Source organism: Crinia signifera, chromosome 2 (assembly GCF_055691185.1).
Source record: "Crinia signifera chromosome 2, ASM5569118v1, whole genome shotgun sequence".
Lineage (NCBI taxonomy): Eukaryota > Metazoa > Chordata > Amphibia > Anura > Myobatrachidae > Crinia > Crinia signifera.
The window spans coordinates 373,882,307-373,910,014 of NC_139218.1; the positions used below are offsets into that span (position 1 = coordinate 373,882,307).

At 44.8% G+C, this 27,708-nt stretch overlaps 1 protein-coding gene across 1 annotated transcript in view; it reads right to left on the reverse strand.

Annotated features, from left to right (window-relative positions):
• The window catches only part of ARHGAP42 (Rho GTPase activating protein 42), a 285,026-nt gene that overhangs the window by 140,792 nt on the left and 116,526 nt on the right, over positions 1-27,708 (reverse strand). Inside the window, exon 5 of the mRNA XM_083170082.1 lies at positions 3,405-3,476. Within this exon, the coding sequence (XP_083026208.1) occupies positions 3,405-3,476 (72 nt within the window). The remainder of the gene's footprint in view (positions 1-3,404; positions 3,477-27,708) is intronic.

Here is a 27,708-nt window from a genome sequence, read left to right on the forward strand (position 1 = left end):
CTGTTTCTAGTAATGGACTCTCTGGTGGCCTCCGGTGGTGAGTCTGTGCCTTTGCAACTTAATTCTGTGTGTGTTGCTCTATGCACAAGACTGTCCTATTATTAGCTTGTTATCTTGGTCTCAGCTGGCAGCATTAGGTCCAGGGGGCTGGACCTTTCCCAGGTGATTGGTCACATGATCCCTTTTAAGGGATTCAGTCCAGCACAGCCCCACCAGTGATAGTTCTTGCTTCCTGCAGGTCTCCTGCCGTCCTCACTTCTCCATTCTGCTGTTCCTGGCTGTTCCTGTTCATTTGCTCCAGGGGACTCCTGATGCCCTCCTGTGTCAATTCTGGTAAACTGTAAGCGCTCCATTTTGGAGCCCAGGTGTTAACTCCTTTATATTTGTTATTGCAACTCTGTGGTCAGTGCTATCCTTAAACTTGACTTGGTTGCATGTTCTGGCCCTGGTTTGTTCGGCATGTGCCGCAGGGTCCCATTTACCCCAACGGGGTTAGTTCCTGTGTTCTGTACTTTCAGTTCTTCTGTGTGGGTTGCATTGTATTTGTGTTGTGTAATATTGTGCTTTCGTGTGGTGTCTATTTTTTTTATGCCTGCGACAAGGTCACATTTGGTTTGCGACGTGGACGCCTACTTGTTCTAGTTTCCTCCGGTATTGGCTAAAGAGCCATTAGCTAGTGTCATCCTCAGTTAGGCCCAGTTAGCCAGTTTTACATTTTGATTTCTCCTGAAGAATCGCCAGTACTTTCTAGACAGTAAGACCTGGTTGCACCGCAGTTGGGGCGCACTTAATTCGCCCCTCCAAACGTGGCGATTATAGGTGAAGCCTTAGCATCTGCAAGTACTGGTCATTCTTTGGGGAGGACCGACAGGGATAGTGTAGGACTCCCTGTGGCCATCCTAAACAGTGGTCACAGCTGCTGGGTTCACACCCAGAATCATAACACCGGTTGTGTCTCCCAAGATGCATAACCTTACATTTATTGACAATGAACCTCATTTTACATGTATTTGTCCACTCATCTAGTTTATTTAGATCCCTCTGTAGCATGGAGACATCTTTGCACAGTTTTGTGTCATCTGCAAAGATGAATACATTGCAGAGTATCCCCTTCTATATAGCATTAATAATTATGTTAAATAAAAGAGGCCCTAGCTCCGAACCTTGTGGTACTCCACTTAATACTGGTATCCAACCTAAGACTGCACCGTTTACAGCCACTCTCTGTTCTCTATCCTGCAGCCAGTTTCTTATCCAGCTTCACATTTTGACCTCCATTTTATTGATCGACCTCTTATGTGGCACAGTATCAAAAGCCTTAGCAAAATTCAAGAAGACCACATCTACCATATTTCCGTTACCTAGGTTTTTTTTTTTTTACAAACCCATGTTGGTTATTACTGACTAGTCTTTTGGGTGAAAGTTTATGTTTATGTAATTCTTGTTCCACCTACCATTCCCAACCACAGCAGGGCAAAATCTGCTTCAGCAGCCAGAGCAGGTCTCCTACGCTACACAACCACAGCAGAGTATAAGCTGCTGTAGCAGGCACAGCAAGTCTCCAACTATTCACCTACCATTCCCAACTACAGCAGGGCAAAAGCTGCTGCAGCAGCCAGAGCAAGTCTCCAACTATCCACCTTCCCTTTCCAAACACAGCAGAGCAGAAGTTGCTGCAGCAGCCAGAGCAAGTCTCCAACTATCCACCTTCCCTTCCCAATCACAGCAGGACAGAAGATGCTGCAGCAGCCAGATCAAGTCTCCAACTATCTACCTACCCTAACCAAACACAGCAGAGCAGAAATTGCTGCAGCAGCCAGAGCAAGTCTTTAACTGTCTGCCTACCCTTCCCAGCCACAGCAGGGCAGAAGCTGCTGCAGCAGCCAGAGTAAGTCTCCAATTATCCACCTTTCCTTCCCAACCGCAGCGGAGAAGAAGCTGCTGCAGCAGCCAGAGCAAGTCTCCAACTAACAGAAGATCAGCAGCAGGTACAGTAGATCCAGAGAACCCTCAATGAATAAGCAAACAATCAAGAAAAATAAGAACTGACTGGGGGTCCATCTCATATGGATTTCACAACAATATCTACAGTGTTTAATTCACAGACGACTCTGCCAATGAGTCGCTTATTAATTTCAGTCTGTCTAAAGTTTGGTAAAGTGAAAATGTTTTTCATTTAAATGGACCCTTATAGGCCTTTAAGGGTCCACTTACAAGAGTCTGTTTATTGTGTTGTATTCAGAAAGTCATAAATTTTCCAAGGACATAGCACAATGCATGAAAACAACAGAAACAGCATGGACCCTTATGACAACACCCTTAAGAACTCGTCCGATTAAACCCATCTTTGAAATTAGATCGTCCCTTAAGATGATAAGGTAGGGTGCAAAGTTTGAAGACGGTTAGTTAAAGCATTCAAAAGTTATCGTGGAACATCCATACACACACACACACACACACACACACACACACAAACATCGTTCAATTATACTTATGTAGACTATACTATGCAACTCTAAATGTTTTTGGATACCATCTCTTAGAATTCCCTCAAATAATTTCCCCACTATTGATGTTAAGCTCACAGGTCTAAAATTAGCTGGGTCATCTCTTTTTCCTTTTTTGAATATTGGTACTACTTCTGCTATTCTCCAGTCCTTTGGCATCATATCTGTCAAAACTGAGTTATCAAAAATGTAACTCCTCCCTCAATTCCACTAGGATGAGTAGGTTTCCATACCCACCATGGCCCTAACTGTATATTATTATCCCTGTAATTGTGTGAGTTTCCTCTGGTCACTCCAGTTTCTACCCAAATATACTGGTAACAGTGGTGTATTTACAACAGGTGCCGTCTACACAAGAAAACCGGTATAAATCCACACTGTATATGATGCATCCCTGTCTTTAGTACTCACACAGTCCAGTGTTTGCTAAGGAAGCCCTGCAAACTTCCTGGAAAAATAGCATGGGCCCGAATTTTCCCAGTTTTGTGAATGCGTAATACGGGAATCTCCAGGACAATGGCCACCGTGTTATTTTTCTGAAGTCCTGTGCATACTTTGTAGACTCTAGCACAGCTGCAGGGTCTACAAGCACTCGGCACCATCACTCAGAGTGTCACTGACTGTGCTGTCCGGCTGCCAATAAGAGGGAGAGGAGGAGCCAAGTTGGAGACTGTATACAGGCCCTCTCCACTGTTACTGGTGCGTTTATTGAGTCCCTTCCAAAAAATTAGTGTGTAGGAGTGTACGTGTGATAAGTAATACAGAGTGTAAGCTCCAGCGGTTCGGTGAATCATGTGATTGCCCAATTATTCTCTGTTGAGCGCTGTGGAACATTTGTGCTCTATATAAATAAGTTGCAATAAATGTTAATAAACATAAGTATTACTAACTACTTACTTTTGCCGCACCAATCTGTTCTTTACGGAACTTCTCTAGGGGGGATATTAGAACATCATTGGCATTCTGTATCTGAAAAAAAAAAGGTGGATTAAAAAAAAATATCCAAAAACTATTGTTTCATATTATTATTATTATTATTATTATTTATATATACAGTGCCGTAAGGGTTCTGTAGTGCCTAACAGAGTAAATCAATGCAACATATACTTTCCCATATTCCATACACATTCCCAACAGCGCATGTATACAGTAAATATTGGGATGCGACTGTTTTTGCTCGGATTACCTTTAAATTGCGTTCTGCGCAAAAGCCTTATACTGAGCATGGCTTACATCTGAGACACTGCGTGCATACTACACAGCCCATATAACAAAGGCTGTTCCCCATGTATGATAAACGTACAGCAGAGAAGACAGCCTTATGTGTGGGTTTCTCATGCTAAAATAAACATCACTGTAATATTTGCCCCGTGTGCTTTCACGCTTCCGACAAGGCATTTCCTGCCTTTAATTAAATATTCTATGGAAAAAAGGGCAGAATTTCATCAATTTATCGCACCAAACTAGAAACGGGGGCAGTGACATTTGTCACCACCAATTAAACTAAGAAATGAATGTCTAAAATGTGGGCAAAAACATTAGAGAGGCTGTGAATCAAGCTGGCTGGACAGTGGCTATAAAATGAGCCCATATGATCAAAGACTAATAAAAAAAATAAACCCAAAAAGCAAATAAAACAACAAGCTAATGCGCTTCCATTCAAAAAACAAAAATATTAACTGTAAAAGAACTGGAGATCCTTATACTAGAGCCTGGGAAAGAGGCCTGAATCTTTTTGTTTCGGAAACAGATTGGTGTACGATATTCCTATACAACTGTCTCCTGTTACAGTATTGGAGACACAGTAGTAATTGTTATCCAATTAGAGTAGACACCTATCACTCCTTCAAAAACGTTCTACTCTTCTAATGCCATGGCGCTTTAATTCACATATACTGTAGGGGCAGATTTATCAATGAGTGGTATTCTTGTTATAACTCATTACGAAAGCATAGCTCCCAACATTGAAGGGTTGGAAAGAGGGTCACCCCAAAAAACCATGACGTTCTCGTGAAAAGCGGGACAGTTGGGAGGTATGCGAATGATAAATGGTGCTCCAGCCAATCAGCTAATGTCATTTTTCAAGCACATGAGAGTTAGGAGTTGATTGGCTGGAACACTATAATTTATAACAAGTGATAACAAGACTATCACTCATTGTTAAATCGGCACCTTTGTATGATTATCCCTTCATTGCTCACTTCTGGACTGGTGTGGTCTCCACTTCTTAGCTTACTCTTGGAGACTTCTACTCGAAAACCCTCTTTGGAATGGACAATAAAACTGCTTATAGGCAATTTTGGCAATGCAGCGAACCCCGATATACTGGTGTTCTGGAAATTTCCCTACCCACTCTCCGATATGGAGGGGTATTCAATGCTCTGATGGCGCCATCAGAGTATTCAACTCCCTCCCGTTCACTCGCCATTTCCACTTTGCTGGTTTCCTTCGCCCAAAGAGTACATACTTTACCTTCCCTCCCGGAATGGCCGAGAGGGTCCAGAAATTATGTTCCCCTCATGGCCCCCATAAGAATGGGCAAGCCCTCCACATTTAGTGAGGCCCCTGCATCAGCCCCTGCACCCCCTCCCTCTGCTGCTCACATACCTGCATTCACAGCTCTTTGATGAGGGGGAGGGGCTAAAATTACACAAATTGCATCATTAAGTACCACCCCCTCCCTGAAGAGCCGCAAATCACGGCATTAACAGGTATGGCGGCGCCCCCAGGAAAGCTGCAGAGTCTCCTTTCTGGGCGGGTATTTGGCGGGGCGGCCTCTATGGTGCTCAGCAAGCTGCGAATCCCCTGCAAACTAGAATCAGGCCTCCAATGTAACTTGTTAATAATATATCTTGGGCATTGTGTATTCCTTGTGTTAATCAGCAAAAAAAAAAATGCTGCATAGAAAAACTTTATTTTTTTTTCTCTTTCTTAAATAAGCTGAATTTCAATATAAATTCCATTGAAAGATTTGACCATGGCGTACTAACCTAGCGAGATCAATCTAGAGAACAAGGCGTCCCCATGTTTACAACATCTACAAATCAAACCAGCCCCATCAGGATGATATCTCCGCTCGCTGGAACACGGTAATCCTTGATCTTTTCTTTTAAAGGGCGCACTTTACAATAAACCTGTTTTTATATCCTCGCAAATATTGCTAAGTCCGGGATTTGATGTCAATAAAGAAATGAAACCCACACGTACACCACAACATGACCATATTATATCGTTTCATAAGAGATGTATTAAAACAGGGGAAATTAGTGTGTGTGCCTGGACTGCTAAAGCAGCAGACCTTGCACTGCCTGGCGCGTGGAATACAAGCAGGATTTGTGAACTGTCAGTACGGTGAGTAGTTTTGCCTGGCACTCACTGTGTGGAGTTGGTATATTCTACCCATGCTTGCGTGGGTTTCCTCTGGGTACTCCGTTTCCTCCCACAATCCAAAAATAGACTGGTAGGTTAATTGGCTCCCAACAAAAAAAACCTGGAATGTCTGTGTGTGCGTGTACATGTGGTAGGGAATAAAAGGACATTATTCTGGTAAACATGCAATACTGTAAATTTCGCAGGGATGGCCATCCCCTCCTTGGGAGCGGGGGAGAAATCATTCGACAGTTGGTGACCCTCAAATGATTTCTCCAGCGCTCACAGATCTGAGGCACCTCTAGGGTATCTCAGATCTGTGAGCGTCCTGTGCGAGAAGCGGGCAGCTGACATCAGCTGACGTCAGCTGTCCGCCACCTGCGTCAGCAGGCGGTTTGCATGGGAACGTTCCCATGGGCTGTGCCCCCCACTGCCGCCCCCCGCCCACACTTCTAGGTGCAAGCAGCGAACATGTAGTTCGCCATGCCCGCTCGCACCCTGCTTCTGCACATGTGCAATAAAAAAAAAAGGTCCTCCTTGTGAACGCCCTGGGGTACCCATTAAATTAGAATAACCCCCCATAGATTGTAAACTCCACTGGGGCAGGAACTGATTGGAATGTTCAAATGTTCTGTATAAAGTGCTGCAGAATATGTGTGTGCTATATACATAACGTAATAGTAATAATACTGTCTGCTGTTGTATGCAACACAATAAAGTTCCTTTCTCGGGTGACAAACATGTTAGGTGCGCCAGTGGTACCCGCTGGCATAAACAATAGGGTTCTCATCCACCATACATTCATTTACCTACCATCCATCTAGCCACCTGCTGGTTCATTGTGAGATTGCACTATCACCAGCAGAGCTTTCCCATCTGCAATTATTTTGGCTACTTTGTGTGATGTCCTATACACTGTACTGCATACACACTGAGCGGCTTTCCCCCTGCCCGGCGCCGATGGAGGGGGGGCGGTGTTGCATAGGGGAGCGCTATGCAAAGCCGTCCTGAAAGCAGCTCATCTTGCTGGTGGTATAACCACCATGTTGCAGGGGCGCGCAGCAGCACTCACCGCTCATCGCCGGGCCATACACACTGGGCGGCTTTGAGCTGAAAGCCGCTCAAACCTCCTGTTTTGAGCGACTTTCAGCTCAAAGTCGCCCAGTGTGTATGGGCCTGTTCAGCAATGCAGAGCACGTGGTTCATACATATCAAAGACTATAATAATGATAATAAAAACAAACCACCTAACAAACAGTCGCAAAACTCAATATGTGATTGTGACTTTCCCTTGTTATATCATGCTGATGCCCTCCACACATCCACAGCTATCATAGCATTGCCTGCGTCCCTGGTTCGCTACAACAGCACCAAGCAGAATAGATTGACAGACTCCTTATGATACCAATGCCAATCTCTATATACAAAAGGCTATCTACTCCTCACCTCTATGAGGTGAAGTACCGCCAGTGATCACAGGAGGCCACTTGACATGCCAAATGACTCATTTGTGTGCTAAAAGATATCATAATAGAAAGTGAAAGCAATTTTTGTAGGGACACTAATCTGTTTCAAACTTGATGCATATGGAGAGGGGGAGCTGTAAAGACAGAGATTGGAGGTAGCAAATAGGGACGGTTGTGGTATAGTGTTTAGACAATGTCTAGGTCGACAGTCACAGTGACTAGGTCGACACATGAAATGGTCGACATACCATTGGTCAACATTGGCAGAAGGTCGACACAAGCTTAAGGTGGACTCGTATCGACTTGTATCGCCCTTTTGTCTGCTGACCTTCGCAATGTCGACCTAATGCTTGTGTTGACCTTCCAATCATGTCATCACTAGCCATGTCGGCCTTCAGTGGTCGACCCAACGCATGTCAACCTTATATTGGTCGACACAATGACCCATACCCACAAAAAAAAAGAATATTATGTATATTACTAATATAAAGATTAGTGCTGGTCAGGTTAACGCGTTAACACGCCAGCACTTTAATGCAGATTCATGTTTTATAGCCGTTAACAAGTGCAGGGCCTTGCGTCGGCAGGGGGGGTGCCGTCGTGGAGGCGCAGAGTCTCTGACACCATTACAGAGACCCTGCACCTCTCGAAAAAATGGCCGTCGCCACAGAGAAGACGTGTTAGAAATACTCCTGTCTCCTCTGCCGCGCTGGCAATATTTGGAGGGGCGCTGGGTCTCTAATGCTGTCAGAGACTCTGCGTCTGTAAGACGCTGCTCCCCTTGTTGACGCACACCCCCAAAATGTAGATGTATTCCCCCCTGGCAACGAGCATTTAACCCCCTATGAGAGAAACATGCATTCCCCCCTGGCAACAAGCATTTAACCCCCTATGGCAGCAAGCATGTATTCCCATCTGGCAACGAGCATTTAACCCCCTATGGTAGCAAGCATGTATCCCCCCCCCCTGGCAACGAGCATGAAACCCCCTACAGAAAGAGCATGTAATCCCCCTTGGAAACAAGCATGTAATCCCCCCTGCCAACAAGCATGGAACCCCTGGCAACAAGCATGGAACCCCCTCTGACAACGAGCATGCAATCCCCCCTTGGCAACAAGCATGTAATCCCCCTGGCAATGAGAATGAAACCCCTGGAAACAAGCATGGAGCACCCTATGACAACGAGCATGCAATCCCCCCTTGGCAACAAGCATGTAATCGCCCTGGCAATGAGAATGAAACCCCTGGCAACAAGGTTGTAGGTAAGCAGCACTTATGTGTCTAACAATGTGCTTAATTGCAGTTAATTCCATGCGATTAATCGCAATTTAAAAATTGTAATTGTTGCCTACCACTAATAAAAAAATATTTATACGATATCTGAAGGTTTGCATTAAAATGACAAATATAAGCAAAAACCAAAAGAGGCCACGTAGTTCAAGTCCACCTATGATACTGAAAATGTCCTATTATTTTGGGCCTTCAGAAAATACATCAACTATATCGTGAATGACAACTTTAGACGGATTGGCGTTCCGCCTTTTTTCTACATCACAGGATTTAACACTATTATCGTTCCATGATGGGAATGTTGAGTTACCTTCCACCGCGAATACCGTATGAAATAGATTTGTGAATTATGGCCTGAAAATCAAACCAAAAGTCACCCATGAAAGAAGTAATTTTAGGAAATTGGGGAAGCATTTTCTGCTGCATTTGATGAATGGACCACTACTAAAAAGAAATATGAATATTATCTGACATGGCTGAAAAAAAACTGAAGTTTGTCTCTGGAAAAAATGGATCTGCAGAAAAATGGCTTGAATTTTTTCTATTTTTATTTTTTATATTTGTATTATTTTTGATGCGTTTATAATGATGCTTGAAAATGATTGTGTGATATACAGTATGGTTCTAGTGCAGTAATGTCAGTTGGAAAACTGCTGTATCCTAGTTGTGTTGTCTAGTGCATGGCCTTCACCTTGCAATAGATGAAATTATATGCAAAAAAAAAGGAATGTTTGAACATACCTAATCTACAAAGCTCTCTTCATCCATACCAAAGGCTGATCCACCCTTCTGGATGATCAGTTTTTTCTTAGCTCACACTTTTAGAAAGAGGAATAACTCTGGGAGGCAATTGAGTCACCTGCCGCCGGGCTCCTGCTCCCAAGGGGGCACCTCTCCTCTCCTGCTAGTTTGAATCAAATAATTGAAAGCCGTTGATGTCGCTTTTTTTGTGGCTGGCTCCCCCCTCCTAGCAGGACAATACACGTCACACTCTCTTTATGCTAAACATAATATTTGCAAGTGACACACCCTGTTGTTGGAGCTATTTGGGGCACCAATATTTATCTTGCTTCAGGGACGAATTTATACCACTGATTTCAGAGAATAAAGAGATTCCACATCTTTTAAGAATCTTGCAATTATCATCTCCAACCAACCAACTACATCAGTCAATCAACGTCCAATTTCCAGTGCAGTGAGATTTGAGCTGTTTTATCATTTTTGGTTACTATATTTATTTATTTTTAATTCTTAATCTCAATACTAAAAATAATCCTGAGATTGATAAATAATTTCAGGACCGGAATACCTAGTCTCTGCACAAAGGAAGAAGTAAACATGAGCAGAGATGAAATACAAGTATAAAACTGCTTTCACATTGCAGAAATGGGTAATGACACGGTATTCTTAAATGGGACTTTAAAACGGGTCTGAGCCTTGAGACCTTTCACATTGCAGGTGAAAACCGTTTTAAAAAGCATTTAATACCATTCAAACATTCAACCCGTTAACCCCCAAGGGACACGTTTCAAGCCATTGAAATAGAGCTGTTCAAACTGCCAAAGAAACGGCATTAAAACGTGTAGGACTCTGCTTTTTAACCGTGTTGAAATACCGGTTAACTTTAACCGGTAAATCAACTCTGGCACTTTCACATTGCAGCCTTAAACGTTTTAAAATGGAAAAAAACGGCAATATACCGTTTTAAAAGTGCAATGCGAAAGGGGTATAATACTGCATTAACAAAAGTAAAATAAATCACAAATAAGGGTACAAATTGATATAAAGAAAAACACCCCTTGCAATCAAGGCTAAAACTTTGACAAATTTATATACTTCTTTTGTATCCTTTCCAGAGAAGCCTGGCCACTTCAGGAGGGGACAGGAATGGGCTGTCTCATCATGTGAAAATGCAGTATCGCAGGTTCCCAGGCAAGGGGTGTGACTGAACGATAGGATTAACATAATTTAGCCCCACCCCCTTAATGCAGAGCCGTGATTTCGGTGATTAGCTCTCTATCTTGCCCGCTTCAGTAGGAAGTATGAGGGGTGTGGGAGATTAGCATACTCCTACAGTCCTGTGGGGGACTACCTGAAATATCTGGAGTCTCCCGCAAATTCTAGGAGAGTGTGTAAGTATGACCTTCGATGGTTGCGAAATACATGATATGTTCATAGAATAAGCTTAAATATTTATAACTTGTTAGTTTTATGAAGGCATGTACAAAAGTAAATATAGAAGAAATTAGCTGTAGCAGATGAATGTAGCATATGTTTATTTATCTAGAGCAGATGAAATGCCTATTTAATTGTGCGTAGTTGGCAGACACTCTCCTTTAAATCATTTTATGCAGAAAAGCAGGTTTCTGTAATGCTGACTTGTTACAGAGCAGCGTGTAATGCCCCTTCCTCCACCTCTGTAACTCTGACTTGTTACGGAGCAGCGTGTAATACCACTTCCGCCACCTCTGCAACTCTGACTTGTTATAGAGCAGCGTGTAATACCACTTCCGCCACCTCTGTAACTGTGACTTGTTACGGAGAAGCGTGTAATGCCACTTCCGCCACCTCTGTAACTCTGACTTGTTACAGAGCAGCGTGGAATGCCACTTCCGCCATCTCTGTAACTCTGACCTGTTACGGAGCAGCGTGTAATGCCACTTCCTCCACCTCGGTAACTCTGACTTGTTACGGAGCAGCGTGTAATGCTACTTCCGCCACCTCTGTAACTCTGACTTGTTACGGAGCAGCGTGTGATGCCACTTCCACCACCTCTGTAACTCTGACTTGTTACAGAGCAGCGTGTAATGCCACTTCCTCCACCTCTGTAACTCTGGCTTGTTACGGAGCAGCGTGTAATGTCACTTCCTCCACCTCTGTAACTCTGACTTGTTACGGAGCAGCGTGTAATGCCACTTCTTCCACCTCTGTAACTCTGACTTGTTACAGAGCAGCGTGTAATACCACTTCCGCCACCTCTGTAACTCTGACTTGTTATGGAGCAGCGTGTAATACCACTTCCGCCACCTCTGTAACTCTGATTTGTTACAGAGCAGCGTGTAATCCTACTTCCGCCACCTCTGTATCTCTGACTTGTTACAGAGCAGCGTGTAATGCCACTTCTGCCACCTCTGTAACTCCGAATTGTTAAAGAGCAGCGTGTAATGCCAGTTCCGCCAACTCTGTAACTCTGACTTGTTACGGAGCAGCGTGTAATGCCACTTCCTCCACCTCGGTAACTCTGACTTGTTACGGAGCAGCGTGTAATGCCACTTCCGCCACCTCTGTAACTCTGACTTGTTATGAAGCAGCGTGTAATGTCACTTACACCACCTCTGTAACTCTGACCTGTAGCAGAGCAGCGTGTACGGCCACTTCTGCCACCTCTGTAAATCTGACTTGTTACTGAGCAGCGTCTAATGTCACTACCGCCACCTTTGTAACTCTGACTTGTTAGGGAGCTGTTTGTAGTGCCACTTCCACCATTTCTGTAACTCTGACTTGTTACAGAGCAGCGTGTAATGCTACTACCGCCACCTCTGTATCTCTGACTTGTTACAGAGCAGCGTGTAATGCCACTTCCGCCACCTCTGTAACTGACTTGTTATGAAGCAGCGTGTAATGCTACTTCCGCCACCTCTGTAACTCTGACTTGTTACGGAGCGGCGTGTGACTTGTATAGCCATTGATAATACATTATGCAGCCTCTGTTGAGCATGTTTACTGCAGCCGCATTAAGCAGACTGCTACTTAAATAGTCAATCAAAGTTTTCATAGTAGATTAAACCATTCAATAAGCCAGTTCCTCTGGCCTGTTACTATTGTGCTGTTTTCTCAGCCTAGCACTACATTACTGTATACTTCCTGTCACTGGTCTTTTGATATTTCAAGTGGTTCTAATTAACTGCCACAAGGGATTTCTCATAAATCATTCACAGATCATTACTAGGAATGCTTTTATAGGGCAGGAAGAATATTTTCCAGCCCGTTTCCTTCTCTTGTGAAATCTTAAATACATTATTGAATTATTTTCCACAGACACCAAATTGCGGACTGTGTAGGCTTGTGAAGAGTGTGAAATATCTGAAGAATGCGTTCAAGTCCGTTTTGGTTGTTATGTAGATATTGGACAACGCAGAATATAATGATAAGTGCATAGGTTTTGTACATCAAATCTAAGGAGGTGTGGTTACGACTTGATGATGCATTATATGTCATAATGTGGGCGGGCAAGGTCAGTGATGATATTATATACGGCCGCTTAGTAAATTAGGAATCACCATTCTTTTGAATGGTGATTCCTATTCATATTCTTTCGATGGCGTATACCATGGGTCCTCAAACTGCGGCCCTCCAGATGTTGTGACACTACAAATCCTAGCATGCCTTGCCACAGTTTTGCTATAAGGGAGTGTTAAAACTGTGGCAAGGCATGCTGAGATTTGTAGTTTCACAACATCTGGAGGGCCGCAGTTTGAGGACCCATGGCGTATACAATACGAATACGAATGTGCCATGAATACGATTACGAATTGTGGTATTTTCGGGATAGTAAATGTCGAAAGTACGAATACAATTTTTTTTTATACGAATACGCCAATTTTATGCGGATTTTTGTTAGTACATTTCCCCCACTGGGTTTAAAATTGTTCCATAGGCCCCCTTCACTTTGGGCTGGTTACCTGCATTTACATTAGGTGGCCAATATTGGGCTGATACCATCATTATCGTGCACCCATCTTGATCACAGACTGATCAGAACTTTCTCTCTTTTATGATGGGACAAAACTCTACAGCACCTCTGCAGGAGATGACTGGGACTGCTCTACTATTCATTCAGGACTCACCTGGCCACCATCAAGAATAGACATTAACAAAGTCATATCAAATGATAGACAATAGTGGGAGTGCTTTGAACACAATATTGCATACAATATCCACCCCTTCCCATCTAGAAATGGATTAGAGGATGTACAATAGTGGGGACACCTTTATTTATAGGGCAGACTCCTGTCCTCACTACAGTCAGTTATATGCATAGCCCATCAGTATGATTATTAAGGAATGATATGAAGAACAAACCTCTGGCTGATGATACGTAATCCATATGGATATGTGCACTGGAATGAAGCAAGTATTTTTAGCATTATCAAAAAAAAGGACAAAAATAAACTTAAATAGAAAATCAGTGCGTCACTCTGTCTCTCACCCCTGTACAGACATGAAACTAAAAATAATTGTGTCCCCTTTTGTACATGAAAATAACTTCACCACAAGAAATAGTACTCCTATATCATTCACATATCGAGGCTTACAAGAAGCAGATTTCATCTTTTCAATTGGAAGCTTCCATTTATGAAATGTAAATTGAAATGACCCCCCCCCCCCCCCAGACAGAAAACATGGTACTCCCTGCCTCTTACATAGTCACCTTTACATATTCCTGGAAGGGGGTATGCCTAAAACCACAGTATTGTTACAACCATTTTATTTGTCAAATCTCAGGTCATTTTATTACAACTTATGCCCCTCTACATGCCTCGGACCCCGCTGATCCACCTTTATAGGCCATCAGTACCGATTTTTGCACATAAAAGGGGTTTATTTACCAAGATGGGATTTCTATTAAAGAGAGGATGTTGCTAAGGGCAAACAATCAGCACTTACATATAAATATATACTTTAGCCACACTTGCCGACATTTTGGCTGCTCCCAGTGGTAACATAACACCCAGTACGGCTCAACAGGGTGCGGGACTGTGAAATGGGCGTCGACTCAACGGGGGGGGGGGGGGGTGGGGCATAACTCTGAAAAAGGGGGTGGTGTGGAGGCATGGAGACATGATCATGTTATTACAGCCCTGCAAAGAGCATGATACGCCAAATGGGGCGATTTAAGGATAAGTGTATATGGTAATATCAGTATACACTTACTGGTCCTTACTCACATGTGGATGATGGAGTAGCCATCGCTGTTAGAAGCAGCAGCGATAGCTCTGTATGTAAATGCAGCTGGACGAGTCTATTGGAAGAAGACTCCTCCTGCCGCAGTAGTGAGCCGACCTGCATCCTGCAGGACTGACCACATCTGAATGAAGGACTGAATGGGAGAACATCATAGAACCAAGACAAAGGTGATGTTATAGGACAGTATTCAATGACAATATTCTCCGTGCATGGCAAGCGTTTTTTTCCGCTCGCCATGCACTTTCCGTGTTTTTGCGGAGATTCTACATGTTTGGAGACTCTCCGTCACGGCACTTTATACACTATTCAATGTGACTGAGACTCGCCAATCCAGCGTATGAGGTGATGCTGCAGGGAGCTTGAGGACAGCGGCAGGCAGGGAGATGCCTGCCCCAGAACGTATGTGGGGGGAGGTGGGCTCCCCGGGAGCCAGGCTGCACAGGCTGCCCCCCCGGGGGGTGCCAGCAGGGGAACATGTATTCACTGCTCCCGATCATGCATATGTAATGATCGGGTGCAGCGAATATATGAATATCTAATGAGCGGCTCTCGGCTCTCGGCCCCCTGTGGCTGCTCTCTGTAAAAAAATATATATTTTTTTTTTTAAATTAAATATACATTAAGCATATGAATAAAAAAAGCAAGATTTTTTGACACCAAAATTAAAACAAAAAAACTTTTATTTTAAAAGTTCACATTCCACTTCTCCATGAAAAGATGGAGAATTGCTACACGGAGAGAAAATCACTTAAAAAGACGGCGAGAAGTGCACGTTGAATAGGGTTGCTCGCTTTTTGAGAGCAAAAGTCTCCGTCCAACGCAAGAAAAGCACAAACTCGCCATAAAACACGTGGAATTTTTCTCATTGAATACTGCCCATACAGATGGGGCAGGCCTCTTCCTGGCTGGCGAATCGCCAGAACGTGCCCGCTGGCGATCCGCCAGCAGCCTTGCCAGCCATCAGACTGAGACGTGCGTGCGACTCATGCGCACGTGCGTCTCACGCGCACGCGCGTCTCACGTGCACGTGCGTCTCAATCTCCGTCGGCGAGGCGACGGGAACCCTGTCCGTCTCCCTGAGGGGGGGTTAGGGGGGGGGGGTGCGGGCAGGCAGCGGGGACCCCCGGGATACCGTTGACAAGCCGGCAGGGACCCAGGGGAGCAGCTGGAAGCGCCGTCGTAAGGGGACGCGCGCGCCTCTCGTGCGCGCGTCCCCCCTTCTCGCAATCGATATAGCGCTGGCGGGGGATGGCGGCTGGCGTCGCCATCCCCTGCCAAGATGGGACCTGCCCGTCTGTAGTCTCAGAAGGTACCAAACAACAGAATTAAGGGAGTCCGCATTCTATAATGTTTCTCACAAAGGGCTACATTTAACAATCCTTTTTAAGAGAATAAGCCCACGGAAACCAATTAGAATTTAGTTGTCATTTACCCGCTAAATTTTTTAAAAGAGATATCTAGAATCTGATTGATCTTTTTAGAAGCTTTGACAAATCTCCTTAGTAGTACGAGACTCGCAGTTTTTGAATTGTAAATTACTGTAACATGACAGCTAGGAGCTGATTGGCTGGCTGTTTATCACTCGCCATTAAATCCCGCCTTGCAAATTAATGTGATCGCTCTGCAAATGGATGAGTACATCTACAAATCTATTCACAGTCGAGCGAAAATCTTTAAAATCATTTGTAAGCCGCTGACCATCTAAGGATTTTTCCACTGGGCACCAGTCGTCGCAGGCTCAGAGTAGCCAGAAATGTACGCGGCGGCTGCGGTGAAAACAGGCATATACGGTCTGGAGCTGATGTCACACCCCCCCCCCATAAAAGTTTGGGTACGCCTTCGTTTTCCCTGTCACTCCCAGCTTTTTTCTTGGCACTCCAATGAAACGGCCGATTTCCACTCCCAGACACCTACTTCCTGTGAATCACCTAGCAAATGGCCAGCGATTCAAAAAAGTAGCAGGATTTCATTGCAGGATGGCCTCGTGCATGAATATTGCGGGACGTACCCATCATCAAAAATCGTCCGGTCGGCCATTTGATCAGGTCTGAATTAACCTTAAAGTACCAACCAATCAGCCCCTAACTGTCATTTTTGGTGACTGGCTAGCATGTTATCTCTCTCCACTTTATCACTCTCCCAGGCTTAATACCAGGGACGTTTAAGAGACCAGCTGGCCCTGTCCTCTCTGGCAGTGAGAACACTCTGGCATTATGTCAGACTCTATTGTTCCTGGGGAGTTCTAGTGTGCTTGAGCAAATCATGTGGAAACGGCAGCGGCGGACATTTTCAAGTGATATCTGTCTGCAGTGCAGGGAAGCCACTGCAGGACTCTGAAGGCGTTAAGTGTAAAGTATAGGTGCAGGGTTGGGCACGCCTTGATCCAGAGGCCCATGTTGTGCACCACATACTGTAGCTTGCACCCATTATAGAAACACCATTGCTTAGTACATCTGCCCCTAACTGAGTGAGTTTGACAAAATAAGTCTCTGGATTTCTATCTGTTATAAATGACCTAATTTTGTGGGTTTCACTGAAAACAGTACAAATATTGTATAAAATATCCCATTTATTTTACCACGTGGTAGGTAACTAGAACCCCAGTGTGTGGGAATGCCCGCCTCGGCAGATGTCCCTTATCATCGAGTTGTATATTTTAAGGGATACCACGGCCTGCAAGTTTGATAGACTCTAAAAGACCTTCTGCAGCCACCAGGAAACAGCCTTGTTTTGACAGAATCCCGCCAGACTGCAGGAACAGAGCCCCGATTGCTCTATTCTGTAAACTACACATCCTCCAGCAACTTCCCGAGAGTGGGCAAAGGAAATCCCGCAAGCTCATGAATGCCCAAGTCTTACAAGACCCTTATAAGAGCAAACAAACTGCACTAATAAAGCTTGTTTAAATGGGCATTCCTTTGCATGACCTTTGAGTCACGCTTCTACATAACTACACCGGGGGATCGAACTTGTAGAAACAGAGTTTATTCTTTAATAAACTACTAGAGCGAATCGTCAAGAAAAAAAAAATAAGACACAAAAAGGGTTAATGAAAATACAATTAATAGCATTTGTTGTGACTTGGTAACTAGTACAATAAAAGTTTAGGTAAGCTTATGACAATGGGCGGTATTCAATGAGCCTGATTCGCCATGTTTTTATGGCGAATTTGTGCTGTTTGGTGAATTTTTGACTAAAACGGTGAATCACCCTATTCAATGACCAGATGGCGAATACATTTGAAGGTTTTTTTCGCCATGATTCACTGAGTAGCAATCGCTATCTTTTTATGGTAAAGTGGAATGTGAACTTTTAAAATAAAGTGTTTTGTTTTTTACATTTGGTGTCAAAAAATCAGGAATTTTATTCTGAGGAGGGGCATGCTATTTTTAGTCATGTGCTGTAAGCACATGAATATATATTTAATTTAAAAAAAAAATATATATATTTTTTTTTTTTACACAGCAGCCAGCAGGGGGCGCCGGAGCCGAGCCGCTTATTAGATATTCATATATTCACTGCACCCGATCGTTACATATGCACAATCGGGTGTAGTGAATATACCCGGTCCCCTGCTGGCACACCCGGGGGGCAGCCTGAGCTGCCTGGCACCCGGAGAGCCCACCTCCCCCCCACATACGCTCTGGGGCAGGCAGAGAGACTTCCATCTCCCTGCCTGCCACCGTCCTCAGGCTCCCTGCGGCGTTTGCCGCAGGAGCTCATATTCGCCGGTCAGGGGCAGCGAGCCCCTGACTCGTTGAATACCGGAGCCGGCGAGGCTCCAGAATGTGGCGAATGTGCAGCGAATCCTAAACAGGATTCGCTGCACCTCGCCGGTATTCACATTGAATACCGCCCAATGAGTCACACAGCAGTGATTCATGTATAGTGAATTATTTTGCATTGTTTTGTCCTAGACTACATCTGAGCTGTCATACTTAACCACACTGACACCATTAACAATACAAGTCAAGGATGTATTTGTCAGGGTGCACAATGTTGGAAGCCATTTTGTGCACTAATATTCACAGTTTATCAAGATATTCAGAACGGGAGACATCACTGAGGCTAAATAATATCACTTTTATCAACTTAAGGTAAAAGTGATGGAATTTACATAACACAATAATAAAAGAGGATCTGGATATTAACAGACATGCTGCATATCTCCCAACTTTTGAAGCCATGAATTAGAGATGTTTGCACGCAGTAGAGGGTGAGCCCAAAAGAGGCGTGGTCTTATATGGATGGGTGTGGCTGTAGATGGGAGGGCATAAGGGCCCCATACATCAGCAATTAATTGTGACAATCCTGAGATATGGAGATGATTGCCACAATTAATTTTAGATGTGTGGGCTCCCCCTTTTGGCAATCCCAATCAAAAATTAATAGGGATCGCCAATCGATTGCCTAATCAGATTTTTAAACATGCTTAATAATCTGGTATTATCTGCGGATCTTTTTTATATGTGTGGGCATTCCCAATCGTCTTCTTCATCTATTTACATTATGAACAGCTGAAATGACAATCGATTGGGCAATTTCCAGATATGAAGATGCAATCTTTAGATGGAAAAATCTGCCAATCACTGAAATAAATCTGTAATGTGTGGGCAAAGTCAGATAGATTGTAGAATCCATTTATCTGCCCAAAAAATCCCTGGATCTGGAAATCCATTCATTGTGATTGCTGATGTATGGGGCCCAATAGCCTCGTGGCACAGCTATGATTCTTCTCTTTTTGGCGGGGCATGCTTGGTGCTCCCCTAGCAGCTGGACAGGCCCCAGGCTTACCTCCCTCACTGTTCCATGGGTCTTCAAACTATGGCCCTCCAGATGTTGTGAAACTACATATCCCAGCATGCATTGCCGCATTTTTTCTTATAAGAGCATGCCAAAACTGTCAGGGCATGCTGGGACATGTAGTTCCACAACATCTGGAGGGCCACAGTTTGAAGACCCATGGTAGACTCTAATAAATGGTATTTAGTATATGCCACTTAATTAAATTAATAAATTGTGCACATACTGGCTAAATCCAATTAATCAGTACAACCTAGATGATATAAGAGTTGATGACAGACAACATTTAAAGTGTCAATTATTACTGACCAATTAAAGGGTAAGGTAGTGTGGTGGCACAAAAAGGGTTAACAACTGAACAACTGAACTCAACTCACACACAAATAGTCTCTGGTGTACAACTGTCATAATTTAAAAGGTTGGACCAATCCATTTAGATGATGTCACCGTACTCACCGTAGTTTTCAGCGGTTTGACTGCATTTTGCTGTTAGTACTTTCCATCCATGGCCAACTGCACGGAATGTTTTATTGTAGATAATAAGTCCATTGGCTAATTAATGAGTTATTGATGGTCACTTACAGTTTAAATGTATTAACATAAAAAAATTGGATATGGGTCATTAGGCTGACAATGTCTAGGTCAACAGTCAAAACGTTGGCCACTATTGGTCGACAGTCAAAAGGTCTATACGTGAACAGTCAACATGCATTAGATCAACATGGACAAAATGTTGACATCAAAAAGGTCGACATGGAAGGTCAACATGAGGTTTTCAACCTAGACACTGTCAACCTAATCACTGCATACCAAAAAACTCACATACTCAATTAGTAGTCTAAGTACAGTATCACAATGCCATTACCTGCTACAGTACTTAGAAAATAAAGGATACTGTATTTTTAATGTTACACAGTGAATACTGAGAACATAAGCTACAGTCCCTTAATCAGGCATGTCCAAACTGTGGCCCTCCAGCTGTAAAACTACACATCCCAGCATGCCATGCCATAGTTTTAGCATTCCCTAATAGCAAAACTGTGGCAAGGCATGATGGGACTTGTAGTTTCACAACAGCTGGAGGGCCATAGTTCGGACATGCCTGCTAGATGGTCTGCCCCATGTATAGTGCAGTATATATATATATATATATATATTTATATATATATATATATATACACACACACACACACACAGTATACCAAGAGATTTGTTTATATAGGGCTCTATTAGAAATCCTTTCGGAAATATCTTCTCAGGAATAATTATGATCCCACATTAGCAGGATCAGAGTGTTTGATACAAACATCTGTGTGAACGGTTTAGAGAATATGACCCTAATATACTGACCGAAGGCGCAGTATGCAGCATCTATGCAGTTCTTAGTTAGAACACAGGAATTCAGATGATTGGATTTTAACAACAGAAGGAATCTTGGCAACTGCACAGTTTCAAAGTATTTCTTATGACACTGCTCCTCAGTTACATATATTATCACTGGGCTGCCATCAGAAATGATGCTGCCCAGTAATGATGAAATAGGCAGCCCCACCACCTGTGTGAGGAGAGGCGGAGCTTTGGATATGTTAGATCCCTTGTGTATAGAGGTCCCCTTTCAGCTCCTCAAAGTGTCCACTCTCCCTCCTCATCTGAGCTTAGATGTCCAGACTGGCCAGATAACCCTGGGCTTTTCCAGACGCCCCTAGACATTTCCCTATGCCACCTATGTCAGTAGTTCACCATAGATAATAAAACATTTTTTACATCATCCCTAGGCCAAATATGTCTTATTAAGAAATTAAGAAAACAATAAGTAAATTGGGTACTTGTTTCCTAGCACGGCGCCCACTATTTTCAGTCGTATGGCATCTTATGCATTGTATCGCATCGCATGCCATATAGCCGCATGCAATGCGATTTAAGCACCCTATACGATTTTTAATTGTATAAGCACCCTAATGGCTGCTTACAATGTTAAATGCACCCCCACGCCACCCCCACTATCAACGCCAACCCGAAGCGTGGCGAGGGGCGGCGGTACGCATCCTCCGACCTTTTCATATCCCCACTATCCACGTCGGCGTGGATTTGATTATATATAGTGTGGCGAGTGCAGCGAGCCACCGAGCCCGAAGCGTGGCGAGCGTAGTGTGCCCCGCGAGGGGTCACGTATTACTTTACATGTATTCCGTGTGCACTCGCCACGCTTCGGGCTCGGTGGCTCGCTGCGCTCCCCGCACTATCTAAAATCAACTCCACGCCGACGAGGATGGTGGGGGTATGAAAAGGTCAGAGAACGTGTACTGCCGCCCCTCGCGGGCTCGCTGCGCTCGCCACGCTTTGGGTTGGCGTTGATAGTGGGGGTGGTGTGGGGGTGCATTTAACATTGTAAGCACCCCTTACGGTGCTTATACAATTAATAATCTTATAGGGGGCCCATTTAACATTGAAAACACCCATTAGGGTGCTTATACAATTTTAAATCGTATACCATTGTATATGGCATACAATGCGATGGTATGCGATTTAAAATTGTATAACATCGGCTGACATTGCGTAACATCGCATCGCATACCATTGTATGGCTTATGGTATACGATGCGATGGGCGCCGTGCTAGGAGACAAGTACCGTAAATCGTGTTTATAGGTCATCCTTAGACACAGTTACTGTATGTGGTATGGACAGTATTAGCTTCCGATTGGCCACATATTTTATGATTAGAAACCACAAGCTTTGCTTTTGCCTATTACATTGCCCATAACTAATTTTAATTGGGTCAGGACCTCCAACCCGGGCACCCCTGCAAGCGTCAGAAGGCACCCCAAGGTGCCGCTACAACACACAGTTTGAGAACCATTGGCCTATGCATATGGCGGTCTCTGACTGTAAGAGCTGGAACACACTGCAGTCCCCATTCAGAGTAAGGTCAGCCAATGTTTCTAGTAAAATTCTGGTAAGGGATTGCAAATTGGCTGACTGTTACCCTACACTATATAACAATCTACATCCAAGATGGATCGGTCAAATTCAACATGTTGGACAACCCGACACACCGATTCCGATCACTTTTTGTTCCGAATTGGCGATCGGTGATTACTGATTAATTTTACACAATAATTTGCAAAATGCAGATTTTTTCCAAATTGATTGCTGTGGTATAGGCCCCATAACATAATCCCACGAGTGGACAGGTCAATCTCTTAAACCAGTGGTTCCCAACCTGGGGTACTAGTACCCCTGGGGGTACTCTGCAGACCAGTTGGGGGTACTTGAAAATAACATTGGTAATGGCGGAAGGAGGAAAAGTCTTTTGATGGCGGCAGAAGACTCCCATTGCCATGGAGACGAACCACGTTGTGTCACTTTTGGTTCTGTCTGCAGCGTCATTAGTGTCTCCTTGTGCTTTTGCCTGACCAGCAATCCACTAGGACAGTGGTTCCCAACCCTAGTCCTCAAGTACCCCCAACAGTGCATGTTTTGCAGGTCTCCACACAGAATCACAAGTGCTATAATTAACTCCACCTGTGGATCTTTTCAAATGTGCCTGAATAATGAGTGCACCTGCACTGTTGGGGGTACCTGAGGACCAGGGTTGGGAACGACTGCACTAGGAGCTACCTACGCTGCCCTCAAACATCAGCAATTATCTGCCTCATGTCAGGTGTCGAGAAAGCATTAATCTTACAAGCATTAGTGGGAACCCTGAGGACAGTACACAGCCAGTGGCCAGACACAGAGGATTCCTGACTGCATACTATTCCTCCACTACTCCTTAATATAAGGACACGCATTAGTACACGCATACTGCTCACTTCACTTGTAAGTACTGTGGATATTTTAAATTGAGATGAGGGGGTATTTATAAATTAAAAGTCTAATCAAGGGGTACGGGAGATAAAAAAGGTTGGGAACCACTGTCTTAAACAATCACCTCTAGCTGTATACATTCTGACAAACCGATTAGCTAATTTGTAAGTATTCCCATGGTCTGATTGGCTGTTCTGTGAAAATTCTCATGGTCTGATTGGCTCTTATATGTGAATGATCTTATTGGCTGTGCTGTACGCACTTTGATGCCTGTGCAGATATGCTGTGACCTCACAGATGATCCGATCGGAAGCAGCGTACACACACAGGAATGGAAAACCAAACTTGGATGCTCTGAGTCCGGCTTAAACCACACCTTAAAAGGGCTCCTGGTTTTTTTTTTTGTGTGTTTTCTTTAGTACATAATCAAAAGCACATGTCCTAATATGGATGCACTTTAGAATGACAGGTTCACTTGGACAGATTACTTTTATGCATGTTGACTCCTTGTAGATAAAAATAGGCTTTACAGCGGAACGCATTCTTTAACCTCACAGTTGGACCTACTGATGGGTCTCCGCTACCTTACGTTATTTAGTCCTAATTTATTTATTTTTGCTTGTTTTTCAATTTCAGCAACATTTGCCATTCCTGGACTTACGCCTACTCCCCCCTCTCCTTGCTTTCCCATGGTTTTACAACCAGCTCCACATCACTGCTGCAAAATGACCCACAACAGCTTCCACATGTTGTCTCTCCGAGCGTGTTCCTTCCTGTGCAGTGACTGTCGGGAGAAAGCTCTCAGATGCCATTAACCAGCTCCGACACAGACAGACAACAGACAAGTCCCTATAGAACCCTCCGACACCATGCGGCAGAATAGACTGGTGTGATTATATATATATATTAGCGGAACTTTGTATTTCAGTATAATTGTGCTTAGCAGTTACCGTATACAACAAGACAATGTGTTTGTAGATAACTTAGTTCATGCATAACTGTATCGTTCAAAATAAACACTAAGGCGAATTCAAATATTTGCCCAGGTGTCTGTCAGAGCCAACTGTTGCACCGTTCAGGCACGAACCGCTGTAGTCACCATAATTTCTGCTTGCAGCCACCCACATGCTGGCAAACAAAAATGTGATAAAAAATGGTTCAAAAATGGCACTTTTAGTTTTGCATTTAAAAAAAGAACTGAATAGTGCCCTCTAACCTCTTTAAATGGGAGATCGGACATGCTTATACAAATGAATCGTCCCTTAGGGCAGGCATGTCCAAACTGTGGTACTCTAGGTTTTGTGAAACTACACATCCCAGCATGCCTTGCCATAGTTTTAGCATTCCCTAATAGCAAAACTGTGGCAAGGCATGATGGGACTTGTAGTTTCACAACAGGTGGATTTGGCCATGCCTGCCTTAGGGCCTTATTTACTGACTAGGTGATTCATCACGCCCTACGGGCGCTCTTCACACCGGCGTAAGGGGCTGCGCCCCCTTAACCTGTGAACGTAGGGGGAGGGTAGGCTGCTATGGAGGGGGTGAGTAGGCGCTTGGGGGTGGGGTGCAGGGGGAGATGTTGGCGGGAGGGTGGGTGGGGGGAGTACGGCCGGAGATGCTGGTTGGAGGGGGTGGGGGCAGAGATGCTGAGGGAAGATGGGTGGGGGGGAGGGGCGGTGCTGGTGGAGATGCTGCCAGGGGGGGGGGGGGGCGCGGTGGTGGTAATTTTAATTGTACTGGGGATGGGTTGGGGTGGATGCTGGCATAAGATTAAAGGGGTTGCGGACATGGATACGCACATGGGGGGGGTCATGGTGTGGGGGGAGATGCTGAAGGGAGATGGGGGGGTTGTGCAGGCCGAGATGCTGTCGAGAGATATAGGGAGGTGTTGCGGGCGGAAAACCGCTGCCCCGGGGGTGGGTGGGGGTGTGTGAACACCCGCTGCTCCAAGGTGGGGAGGGGCAGACCCGCTGCTCACTTGCCGCGCTGCCAGGTACTCCTGGTTGTGGGGGAGATGCTGCCACCGATCGCGTGGGGGGAGGGGGGTGCGGCCATGGATACTTGCACACATCTCAAGGTTATATATTGCTGACCCTTCCTTGCTCCCCTTTCAAGCTGCAGAAAGCTCCGGCTCGGCGGCTCCGTGCAGTCAGTGTTCAATGCAGAGGAGTGGTTTTCTCCTCTCTTGGGGGGCGTCAGGACCAGGCTGTAGCACGGCCCAGGTAGTGAGGCCACGCCCACCGCCGATGTGTTTATCGTATCCCCCGGTGCAGGATCAGCCGGCGGGGACTTGCTCTGCGGCAAAGCCGCCAGGGTGAGCAGTGTAACGACGGCGGGAGACGGGGGCGAGGCGGGCGGCTCTGTGTGGGGATGGTGACCAGCGGTTAGGGGCGTGGACCTGCCTGGAGGGGGCGGTTGGGGGCGTTATGTGTATAACGCGTTATACACACACTCTTATATATTTAGCTACGTGTGTATAACGCAGGGCGGGGGGGTACCTCCGCCCACCGTTAGCTACACTGCTTTTGAGTGTCAGATCTGGCTAAACATATAAGAGATTATTAAGTTTTATTATCAGTTATTATTGCCACTTATCGCTTACTTTCTGGTTTGGGAGCCAGTCACACTACTGCGTATGCATGACAGTAAGACCACGCAAGTGACCATTACTGGTGTGGGATCTTATAGATCTCTCTCTCTCAAGCAATGTGGCTGTGTGAAAAGTATGGGCTACAATGTCTAGAAATGGATGGTCGACGGCCATAATTAGCTTCAATCCAACATTGAAGCTCCATAACCTCTGTCCAATTTGTAGGTTTCTATATTACAGTATGTGTTTTTCGACTGTCTGGTGCATCATAATAAACTAGTTAAAATCCCATCAAAATAATGGCTAAGGACCAGATGTATCAAGCTTCAAATAGTGATAAACTGGAGATTGATAAACAACCAGCCAATCAGCTCCTACCTGTCATTTATCAAACTAGGGGGGAGATTCTCTAAGCTAAAAATGCGGTAAAAACCCCGTTATCGGGGGTTTTCTGCATTTTGGGATGCACTAAGCATCAGAAAATTCTGGCGATGCCCTATAGAAGCCTATGGGCTTCTAACGCGACCCCCCGCCACCCCGCACCGACTCACCGCCACCCCGCACGGACCCCCGCCGCCCCGCATCACCCCCCCCCCCCTTCACCTGTGTACGGGCAGCACAGAGCTGTGCTGCCCAGACCTGCTCCTGCAGGGAGGAGGAGAGCCAGCCCCCCCCCACAGCAGCAGCCAGCAGCCGGGTAAGGGAGGGATGGGGGAGCCGTCGGGACCCACTGACTCACCGCAAAGGACAGCTCTTAACGCAATAACTGTCCTTTGCCATAATTATTGCATATGTTAGTGCATATGCGATAATTATGAATGCGATGGGCGGCGATAGGGGGCGGAGCTGGGGTGCGGATGTTAGAGCATCCCCCCCCCCACACACAGCCTGTAACATGACAGGTAGGAGCTGATTGGATGGTTGTTTATCACTCTCCACTTTATCAATTTTTGAAGCTTGATACAGCTGGCCCTTAGTCCCTACCTCCAATCTTTGTCTTCACCTTTCACCGCTCCCTCTGTCCACAGCCAACAAGTTTGAAACAGATTATTTTGCTTTCACTTTCTGTTAAGGAGTAATTTGGTCTGTTGAGCGGCCTCTAGTGGTCACTGACGGTACTTCACCTCAGGGGTGAGGCGTATATACACAATGCAAGACAAAAGACACCGTCACTGGCTGTGACACCCCTACGCCTGGCTAGTCACCTCCCCGATACTTCCCAGGAAGCATAACCATAACTTGTACTGTGCTCATTCGCTCAGTGAGCTATGTCACTTCTCTCTTCCTCATGGATAATACACCAGCAATTAGTATTTTCCCACCAAAACAGATTCAAATAGCTTCACAGGATTCGCCGCCACAAGAAATAAACCTGGAATGAGATGCATGGCTGAGATGCCCTGAGTTGTTAAGCTTGGCAGACGGTCTGTGTACACAGAGAATTCATTCAGACGGACATATGTTTCCATTTAAGTCCCTCTGCCAGCCCGAAGGAAATACATATTACATTTAGTTACCTAATTGAATGAAATGGCAAAATGTCAATAAGTTTGGATTCCCAAACTTCGGCAGCCCCAACAATAGCTAATGTAGACAATAAGGGATGAAGGCACACATGAATACATTGCGTCTATGAGTACGGCCAAGCTGCCATACAGAACCGAGTTAATTTCATCGTTCGCTGAAAATCTTGTATTCAAGTGAATGCAGGAACCGTCTGGACTGTTACTTTAGGCCTATTTACATTTCTCTGTGCATTTGTTTCATATGCATCAACCACAATACCTCACCGGCAATACATTTACACCAGCCTGCTCTCCAGTAAATGTTCGATACTCTGTTAGTATGTAACATTTATTGACAATACTGCAAAAGTATCAGGGCTGCACTACATCCTGTGCCAGCCA